This window comes from Hyalella azteca, unplaced genomic scaffold (genome assembly GCF_000764305.2).
Source record: "Hyalella azteca isolate HAZT.00-mixed unplaced genomic scaffold, Hazt_2.0.2 contig8858, whole genome shotgun sequence".
Classification (NCBI taxonomy): Eukaryota; Metazoa; Arthropoda; class Malacostraca; order Amphipoda; family Hyalellidae; genus Hyalella; species Hyalella azteca.
This window is the reverse complement of record NW_025938941.1, coordinates 16,933-28,354: the sequence shown is the minus strand read 5'-3', so window position 1 is coordinate 28,354 and position 11,422 is coordinate 16,933. Positions and strand designations below refer to the sequence as shown.

The 11,422-nt window shown below is 36.0% G+C and overlaps 1 protein-coding gene across 1 annotated transcript; it reads left to right on the top strand.

Annotated features, from left to right (window-relative positions):
- Positions 1–344: 344 nt before the first annotated feature.
- LOC108672441 lies at positions 345–5,051 on the top strand (the record flags this gene model as incomplete). Its single annotated transcript, XM_018160106.2, has 5 exons — positions 345–475; positions 2,542–2,714; positions 3,197–3,274; positions 3,705–3,843; positions 4,897–5,051. Coding segments are annotated over exons 1-5 (621 nt in total), but the record flags the coding sequence as incomplete, so codon positions are not given.
- Between the last annotated feature and the right edge of the window lie 6,371 nt (positions 5,052–11,422).

The window sequence follows — 11,422 nt, the reverse complement described above, 5'->3', positions numbered from 1 at the left end:
TGGATCCGTCTATCAGGGAATCACGTTATCTGCAGCGGCAAAATTTTTTCAATAGTAACCATTTTTCCATGCATAAAAATCAAAGGCTCAAAGGGCACAACCATTTTTTTAGGTTAAAAGAACAAAGTCAAAATCATTTATTGAGAGCGGAAAATTTACCTCTTCACTCATTGTAAAATGTTATATATAATAGTCACGTAAACATTGCATTCGCTCATGAAATTTTTTATAACAGTGTATAGTCTGAAATTATAATTTGACATTAATGCCAGTCGAAAAAATTTCAATACAACACTAATCCTAATTTTTTTTTGTGCAGATATTCGTCGAGAAAAATTAAATTAAATTGTGTCATTCCATGCTCATGAGTGATATTGTAAACCTAAATATATCTAAATAATGACATGTCATAACCTTTTCCTAGTAGTTCTTGTGAAAGGAATAAGTCTTCTACGCCCAACGGATGCAGACGAAGGTTAGTGAGCGAAGTATGTAATCTGTAGGGATTTCAAATATAACCGGAATAGATTAGTTCCCACCCATTGACAAAAAGTAAGCTCGTATTTCGAACATCGTTTCAGTTGGATGCGAATGGGTTTCATCGTCTAATCTGCATCTCTGTACAGTAAAATTTTCAGACGATATTTGTTAGTTGGTGAATTAAATATATTATCAATCACTTACCACGGTCACGTATGATATATGCTCTGAAATTCGGACAGCACTTTATTTATGTTTAAACCACCCACTTTATTAATGATACCATTATTCAGATACTTGTGATTTCATATGAGTAGATGTTCCTAACTAATATTTATTATTTAAACTTCTTTATTGCGAGGAAACACAGGACGTCTTCAACTAAGTCTAGTTTGATAGCTAGGCTGGTGGTGGTTCTGCCGCCGCCGTGCTCGAGCTCCAAGGAAATGTAACTTGTAGATCAAAGAAGTTAGGCAATCCTGCCACAGCTTTGCTGCACCAATGATTGATTCCATAGAATTGTTGGCCAAGCCCAATGCAGTGCAGAGTTGTTTCATAGAAGTCATAGAGAAATATTTCTTTCTTTCAGCTGCTTTCAGAGATATTGAAATAAATTCACATTCATGTTCAAAGTATTGAGTTAAGTGAAAAAATTAAGTGGAAAATTCCATTTTTCCTCATTCGGGCCTTGTTCATACATATTTATAATAAAAAAGTCAAAGTTTTGAATGTGGAATCAACTATATAACGATCCAAGCGACTGCACCAGTAACCAACAATAATTATCACAATAGTCATTCCTTATGGCAAATTCAACGTGTACAGGTAGATACAACTTCTAAGAGAATAGTGGTATTGTTCCAAATAGTTTGGTTAATAAATTAAATCTCTTAATTAAAATTGTAAATTTCTTCAGAGACGATGAATACGTTTAGGAAATTGTACCCGATCACAGCAGAGATCTATAAATAATGCAGTCAACAGGAAATGACATGACATTCCATCGATTTGTATCATAAATCAAATGGTGGTTCAAATAGTCTATAATTTGACTTACATTGACTATAGTGACCCCCATCTTTTAAACATTTATACATGGTGATTCTCCGAAACTTCCTAATTCGAAATCTCGATGAAAGAAAAACTACTAACGATATCATCATAATATAAATGAAAAAAGACATTACCTGATTTTATGTATCAGATAGTTTTAGAGATGACATCGGACAAATGACGGCCCACATTGTCTACGCATTCAGTTTAACGGAACTTTAAAAACCGACTAACTAAATGCATTGACAATGCATTGTCCGTTATTTGTCCGATGTCATCTTTAAAACTAAGAGATAGAAAAATTCAGGTAATGTCTTTTTCAACAAAATGTATACTGTAATGGTATTCCTACTAGTACTTTTTTATTGAGTTTTTAAATCTTGAAAATTTAGTGAATCACTCTGTAAGAGACAGCAAACACTTTTTAAGCAAATAATATTACTATAAATTATCACATAGATAAAGTGATGAAATTATATGGGCATCATTAATTGAGTATAAAATCAACTTTAAATGCAATGACTTGTCTGTTTGAATATTGCGGTAATGATATTCATGCGGTAAGTCATTGAGTATAGCGGGTGCACCTCATTAATGAATGCATAGACTTATAAGGTAATGAAGCGATATGATGAATTTTACTAGACACCATTAATTAAGAAAGAACACATGAATATTTGCGGAGAATAGTTAGGTAGAACGGCAAAGAAATAATATTCACAACACGTCATTAATTGAGAAATAGACTCAAGTAGTAAGTCATAAGAAAATAGAAATACATTTTAGGCGGAAGAGTGGGTTAATGTGATTTACAAAGCGTCGTCATTTGAGGAGCCTCACTTCATTAATGAAAACATTGACGAGATAAGAAGTGAGGAGAAGTGAACAATGTACGAGGCGTCAACAATAGAAGAAATCACCTCCAAATTGAAGTCACGAACTTTCATAAACGCCAATTTATGCAATGATCTAGAAGTTGATGAGTGATAGTTTCAGTGTCCCTCGCAGCAGGCGACTGGAAGGAAGAAACGGACTGGGAGCACAGCAGATGGGCGATGGCCGCACAGTTCTCGGGGTCACGCGGTCCGGAGTTCCTGCCCGACCTCAGCACCAACGTGACCGTGACGCTCCGGGGCCGTGCCGTCCTGCCGTGCAGGGTTGCTAACCTCAGGGGCAGATCTGTGAGTCATAACAACGTGACCGTGATGTTCCGGGCCATGGATGATCACCTACCTTCGGGCAGATCTGTGAGTAATATCAACGTGTCAGTGACGCTCCGGACCGTGATGCGTTGCCAACCTCAGCGGCAGGCCTGTGAGTAAAAATATCAAGCTGTTACTGATACTCAGGAGGCACGTCGTTAATCCTGACATGGCTGCCAAGTAAATCATGATGCTCGCGTTGCTCATTGTAAGGGATTTGATTATTGAAAATTGAAATTGTCAGGGCAATGATCATCAGTTAAGTTTTCATGTCAGCCTAATAAAACAATAAACTGAAGAAATTTGCAAATACTTTTTCTCATAGTTGCCATCTTTTTATATTTGGAGCACTATTTTCTACTTCAGATAAATAATGAAAAATTATATGATATTCTTTTCTCTCGCTGTTCTAATCGCCTTATAATCTCAATGTGGTGCTCATAAATTTTTTTTCATCCCAGGTTTCATGGATTCGTCAAAACGATCTTCAGGTTCTCACCACTAATGCCATCACGTTCACCACCGACAAACGGTTCTCCGTAAGTTGGAACAGTAGTAACGACAAACAATATTTCTCATTGCCAACATCTTTATCGTAGAATTCCGTTATAAATGTGGTTCGAAAATCTGGAAACAAGTCAACACGGTGTAACGCAAAGCAGTTATTAATTTTTAATTTAAATATCTATGCAGCAGCCTCAGGTCTTTTTTGTTTAAATTTTTAGTAAATGAATTTTTAGTAAATGCCTGAGGCCTTTAATATCTCAATTTTTAATAATCCATCCATAAGGGAAAATTTCTTATTGCCAAGCTAGGCCAAACTTTTGCTTCGGAAACTTAGCATAGAACTCCACTTTAGTCTAGTAAACGCTGGGCTCCGTAAACCCATACAACTTTTCACAAAGTTACAAAGTTACATGAATTGCCCGGGCAAAAGTTAGCTCAACTTTTTCTGCACACGTCGGTCAGGTGGAAGGCTACAATAAAGGTGCAGCCGCCGTATGGGATCTTCACTTGAGTGACGTCACACAAGCGGACGAAGGAGTCTACCAGTGTCAGGTCAACACCAGGCCAAAGATATTCCACCCTGTCAGGCTTCACGTCGTCGGTGAGTATTGTTTGAAAATGTTTTCATCCCTCGCCTTATTTTCGTTTGCTCTATTTTAATTTACCCATTAAGCTATTCCTCCATTTCAGGCTTCACGTTGTTGGTGAGAATATTGTGAACGCGTTTTCAGCATTCGCTTTGTTTTTATTTCTTCTGTAGTAATTACTCCACCAAGGTATTCCACCCTGTCAGGCTAAACTTCGTTGTTGAGAATTGTGTGAAAGTGTTTTCCTCCTCTCCCTTGTTTCCATTTGTTCCATAGTTATTCTAGAAACCAAATGTGGAAGGAAATGTGGAAGGAAATTTGATTAAACTCTGTAAAAATTAGCATGAGTAGTCGATGCCATTACTAAAATCAGTAATGTATCATTTTTCCAAATGCTTCGGTGCATTTTATTTCATTTTAAAGATCTTGCGGAAGCATAATAGCTCATTAATTTTCAAACTGGTAGTAAGGGATAAAATTTTTCTGTAAGATCGTGTAAAATGCCAGTAGGAGATTAACTTAATTAATCCTATACACACCAATTCAAAATTCTCGACTAAAATTCTAAGCCTAAAGCCGATTCAATACAATAACTTGTACACGTTGGCAAATGCTCATTTTCCGAAGTTTTTTTTGTGAATTTGGAAGCCGAGGTACAATATACATGTACCTCATTTCAAGCATCTCTTTTAGTTTGCCTCTATGGCGTTAACGTTTTTTTATGAGTAACTTAATCTGTTATCTGACCTTGCGACTTCTCACTCATTACAGAACGTGCACTCAATTCAATTAATTTTAATTCCAATTGAATCCTTTTCTTTTGAAGCTTGCGGGCATCATATCTATATATTTAACGCCTATTCATACATTTGGCAATTTGCGAGTACATCCGTAGAAAATGGCATGGAGAATAATCATGTGTTAAATTGTCTTTATTGCACCCATTCCATTGGCACTGAAGATGCTCATTCATAAAATCTCCAGCATCTCACACACTAACTTATAACGAAGAATAAATTTCGTGCAATTCGTTCTTATTTTCTTGGTATGAACTCTGGTGGTGCCAGAGGGTCGGGCCCACATAGCGGGCCCACACGAAGTCTACCTCCACGCGGGGTCTCGCCTGCTGCTCACCTGCTGGCTGCTGGCGCCGCCCCATCCTCCTCCACTTGTATGGACGCACAACTCCACGTATATTTACCCATTTTTTAGCTGTTTCAAAGTGAAAGAGAGTATCGCGGTTGAACAAATTATTACATACAATAACAAAACTATAATATATTGATAATATTTAAATGTAGGTACGAAAAGGTATTCGGGAAATACTCTAGGCCACCCTCTAAAGGCAGGGTGGCCTAGTGGTTAAAAAGGCAGGGTGGCCTAGTGGTTAAAGTTCAGAGTACCAAGATTGGAGCAGAGAGGCGAGGGTTCGATCCCAGCTCTGTGCGCCAGTTTCTGGTCAGAATCGGCAAGGAGGCCGGGCGGTTAAGCAAAGCAGAATTGAAGCAGTGAGTTGCGAGTTCGAGACCGCAAAATGCTGCGCATGTTCTGCGATGTTCAGAATCGGCGACAGGCCTACGGCCTAATAAACGCTGAAGCCGCTATTTTTTTTTAACTTTTACTTGATTCGATTTCAACAAGTTATTGCTTATAGTTGATAAGATATTGCTACTTCCATTTTTAATAGTGCATATGTACGAAATACATGACACCACAGTATAGTATTTTGTCATCAGGGATGCCGAAGTACCCGTTTTATAACACCACCGTATGGTTAAGCTACATCCCTGTTGAGACTATTCTCATTTCATAGCATTATGGTATTCTGGTTTGACACCTGTGAAACCAGTGTCTTCTTTTATCACACCGTACTCAATAAATACTAAAGTGAAAACTATTTATATTCCAACATCTCAGTGTTAGAATATAAAGGAGGATGTCATATAAGGTTAGCTACTATAAAGCAGCAGCATATGCATCACAGTGAGTTATGGCAATGAGGCTTTGGTTTTTGCCACGACGCTGCATCACTGTGAAGCCGGATCCCCGTTGCTTAAGCTCTCAGTTCACCACTTGAGATATTATGATTATTAATAAAAACAATTTTTTATTAATCTATGGAATGAAATTTCAGCTTGACCAAGAGAACGATCATCCAACATCAGTTGACCATTCCTAAATAGATTGTTACACAATCGCCACAATCTGTATTGGTCATGCGATCAGGCCGCCTGTCAATCCTTAATGGAAGCCTAAAAGCTTCCAGCATTGCAGCGCCAGCACTCGCGGCAAGTAAGCGGGCACACAAACTTCCGGAAAATGGAGGAGTTACGACGTAAGAGTCTAAAACTACCCGAAAAATATGATGGCAATTTTTGGCTAAAGAACTGGTTCTGTCTTTGATTATATGGATGATAGGGCTCCTACTGTCTGAATATTTGTTTGTTATATGCATGAAACTAACCCATGTTATCCCAATTAATTACTATACTATATATAAATGGTAATATATATTATTGATATGTATGGTTATTGTGCGAACCGTTCCTTAACAGTTCCCGAAAACCGTGTCGTTGAATTGTTCGATCAAAACGTTGCTCATACTTTCGACAATAGCGCGACATTTTCGGCATATTGTGTGACAAAATGTCGCACAATTACTGTCTCGGAATTTACCAATTTTGCAGAATTTATCTATGATTAGTATTTGCTAATAGTGCGACACAAAAAAAATATGAACGTTATTATGCGACATGCTAATTAACGAAAATCTCGTTAGGTTAGGGTTAGAATTAGGGAATTAGGGTTAGAGGTGTGAAAAATTATTTTCAGACACTTTTTTACTATTTTACTAAGGTTAGGTTAAGCCAGGAAAGGTTCTTTTACCTTAAATAATTAATTGAAAAACGTCAACTAATAAGCGTCATGTTCGTAGGCATTGCGTTTATTAACAACTCCACTAAATAATGCTTCCGAATTCAAATCCGGTCCTGCACAGAATGGACAATTTCCGCGACTGAGGAGTTAACAACGTGGAACAATTCTATTCAAGCTGCCGCCCACGTATACCATATTCCAATGCCGAAAGGGAACACATTTACTTAAATTCGACTCAGGTCGCGCATCATTTGCGATTTTCACAAAAGGATTTCGACTTTAAAGCAATAGAAAGTTTGCAAAAATCATGTTTGCTCAACGTTCATTAAATTTTACCTAAATAAATTTTGCCACTGAAAAAAATTCAAGTCAAGTCAAGTAAAAAGTGGAAAATTTGAATACTTTTTTTCCTCAACCAAATAAATTTCGAAGACGCGTATGCATAGTGCTCATTATGTGATCGCAATCATGAACCGAATGAATGTATTAATAAAAGCAGCGAGTTTTTCGGGCTTGAACGACAGTGAAAATTTACTGAAAGTGCAAGGCAATCTCATGAAAACGGAGAAATGATAATTAATGTTTATATTTCACGCTACCTGATGACATCGCGATGCGGAGAAGTAAAGGAAGTTTTTTACTGACCATGATCTAGACTTTTCTAAATTAATTCCTCAGAAAACGCGAGTCCTTCATAGCAGCTTGAACTTCAAGATCATATAGTGATATGAAGACAGATGATACAAAATTGAACATCGCACTTCAGACTTCTAACAAACATTCCTACAATGTTTGTGGCACAACCAGCAGCCTCTCAAGAATGCGAGCAACGTTCAGATGCTGCCATTCGTTTTCGTTTCGCCTGACCAGTCAAGTGAAAAATTCATCTCAAAGAATTATGGGAGGCTCTTCACTATACGCGCTTGAATTATTATGAGAGGTTTTACGCCAGCCTAGCACTTGGGAGTTTACGTAAATTATGATAAAGTTTATGTAAACACAAGGCCAGGCTAGGATCCTTTGGAATAAGAAAACTTTCCAGAAAACAATTATTTTCTGCCTTGAGGTTAATTTTGGGCACGCGCAAGAACTGTACGCACGTTCAGGCTCATACCATAAGAATGTCAGTCATCGTCGTAATGCATAAAACTAAATATAATTGCTTTTGTTGCCTGTTTCTCCAAACCAAATTTCATTCCGGAGAATGTATATGGAAGCAATTTAGTATTAACAGTAATTTACACTGATATCAGTCAAAACGTATTCAGGTTATGAATGCGAAGATTACATAGTAGAAAACAAATGTTTTAATTTAGAAAATAAGTTATGAATATTTCATACATAATATACATACTAAAACGTTTTTTATTATTTTTTTACTTATGCAATTATAATAAAACATTTCTTTTTATCACGAGCAAAAAACGCGTTTTGATTGCTATGTCCTGACCCTCATGAGATTTCAGTATATCATCATAAAATATTTAATATAAAATTAAAAGAACTTAGAACATATTGTAAAGAATGTGGCTCTTTGTTCGGGGGATTGTTGTGGATTGTAACGGTTTCTGAAAACAAAGAATGAACAATTTGAACACCTATTGAGGTTATTCGAGATTATAAACAATATAGAGAAAATAGCCAAGGTTAACAAGCAATAAAAGGATCATAACATAAGTAAATGATAACATACCAAATTGCTGAACAATCTCGGTCAAGTTTGGTTCAAAATGAATTTTGTCTGAGCTCATTAACTCTGTTCCTACCTAAAAGGTCCCAACCTTATGTATACGGGAGTAGTATATTCAGTCAAATTCTTTACACATATACATCACTGAAATCCTTCTATGAAAAGGACTGTCATGTTTTCGATTCCTTTGAAACCTCTTCTTATGTCTCGGATTACACCTTCCTGTTTATTGCCTAACAAGGTGGCAGGAATCTTGGCAATATATCAATATATTAGGCATTGAGTACATTGAAAATTAGCTGTTGAATAATTTATTTATGAATGTTACCTACACTCATTTTTCAAAAAGTTTAACTCCCTATTCGATACAATTTAAAAACACTTCCATGCACTTTCCCTCATTTTAAGAACATTATTGCATAGAAAAATTAGATATTTTGTGAGCATTTATCCATTTAGACATCTATCCCGTGATTTATCCATCTCTGCTAACATGACTCATTTTCACAGTGGCAAATGAATAGCTAATTAAAGGAAGCTTGATTTCAATTCATTATAAAATTTCCGTTCTAGAAAATCAGCATTTTTTCCATTTGCCGTCTTAAATGTAAATACACGAGGGAACATGATTTACGCGGGGGTATTCATTTCACTCGCCAACTAAAAATATATGAGGAATGGCTGTCTTCCACCAGCAACGATGAGTTCACCGGCATGTTACTGATATCATAATGTTGGCTCCGATGATTGTTCCAGCAAATCGAAATTAATTTAACAGTTTCGTTGTCGCATGTAAATCGTCTAAGTATAATATAAAAATACCCGACTGGAATGTTTCTGCAGAGATACCACTCTCACTGACACATGATATAATTTACAGCAATAAATTTTCCAGGCATATTTTTTAGGCAGTTTAAATTCTATTTTCCCTCGAATAACTGGAATCAACCATTTCTAAAGATATTTTTCCCTGATATAAACACTGCAAGGACGTGTAAACAAGGCAGACTGACACCAGATTCATAAGATCTTTCTTTGATACCCAAAACATGAATCAGACAGAATTTGACACCATAAAAAAAATCTGAACCATGCCATTGCCAAGCTAACAAAAAACATGAAAGAGCGCGATATGCGAGAGATTTTTATTTAGCTTCATTACTCAAGAACATCAGCCTGGCATTGTCATTACATGGAGATCTGCTTTTAGAACAAATGGACTACTTAGAGGGTCATTAAAAATGGCATCATCCCGGAAAAAAAAAACTAAAAAGAAACTCTTCAATGAAGAAGCTACTTATCTTTTACTTCTCTTCGTCGAGATTATTCAACGATTCTCATCTCTTCGCAGTACGCAGTCATCTTGAGTGCAAGTAACACTGAAAATACAATATTTGTTCACAAAATCACTTATTATCATTCAATTAACTTAACCCGCTTTGATGATTGAAGACATTTCTAAATTTGAAATATTCTGAAGCGAAATTACACGCTGGAAAATCAAGCCTGCCTTGCTGAAATGTCTCCCTCCATTACTGATGCATAAAAAACTATGATTGGAAATGGCGAACCCATAAGCCCTTAATGAGAGTACGCTTTTGCATTGATGTTCTAGAGTAATAACCGTCTTTTGCCCTGCATATTAGGAGATAGCTTCTTTAATCATAACGTGTTCATTGTATGATAGGAAGAACTTAGAATAACCTCGACTAACTCTCAAAATTTAAAGGAAGAATTTTATTTAATAATAATGATTGTTTTCACCTTTAACAATTGTTTCGTAATATATACTAGGAAATTTATTGCTGATTAATACAGAATAAACATTTTTTAATGGTTTTTTTAATTAGCAAAAAAGACATTTACCGGGATTATAAGAAGATAAATATTTTAAACGAGACTCTACAAGAAATCATTACAGATATTATGATTTTTATACATAATAGTTGTTATATTATATATTATATTTAATTCACATTCATTTCTGGGAAATTAACAATTACATCGTTTGTCTCTACTCATCAGTGCAAAAACTGAAATTTGAATGAGATTGAAGTCCAAACAATACAGTAATAATCTTTGAAAATCAAGAAACTTCTTTTATCTTGACATTTCCAATGTGTCTTGAGTCAGAGCGAGACGAATGAGATAGCCTCCTCTCTGGCTTCACGTCAGGAATTCCCGGTAGCGAATATGTATATAAATGAGAGGGAAGTTTGGCAAGTGCAGTCAGTTTCTGCCCTCCGGATGATGGCAAACGAAATGCGGTCTTTAATATGACTTCTCTGCTCCGTTCATCTTCATAATGGAGATAAACTACTGCGGTAAATTGCCTGATAGTTTCAACATTTGTGCTGAGGGCTTCACTGCCAGCTAATCAATCTATTACAAATATCGCAATAAAAATATTGATGATCTGTGTGTAGATAACTACATTCTTTGCACCATAATTTTGCTTCACTGGACGAAAATCATATAGGTGATCAGCCGTATTTTTGTAGGGCGCTTGAAAAATTAGCGTTCTTCTGAACTAAAATCATATCACGAAATACGGACAATATGTTGAATGTCGATATAATGATACTGTAAACTATAATGATATAATATAAACTATAAAATGTTGAAATATTATTGCATCACAGATTGACCCAAACAAGAATAGTTATGTTAGAAAATCTTTGCAGATCATGAAAAGACAAACTTGGCCACCTGTAGAGTGGCATGCTGAGCGATCAAGACAAATTCTCATGCATATGTTTATGATTAAATATTACCTCAAGAATAAATTCGGGAGGATATTTTGTTAGCTTCTTTTGAAACATTTCAATTTAGACGGGAGCACATTTGGAAGCTAAATTAAAGTTAATGAAATATTCGGTGCTAAGACCGTAGAGTGAAAAACGATTTTCATGTTATAACCAGAGTTGGCTAGACAATTGGGGTGAATTTAAAGTTTTAAATTATAAATATGGAATTCTACATGATTTTTGAGGCTAAATCAATCCTGTGAATTAATTGAGCACCCG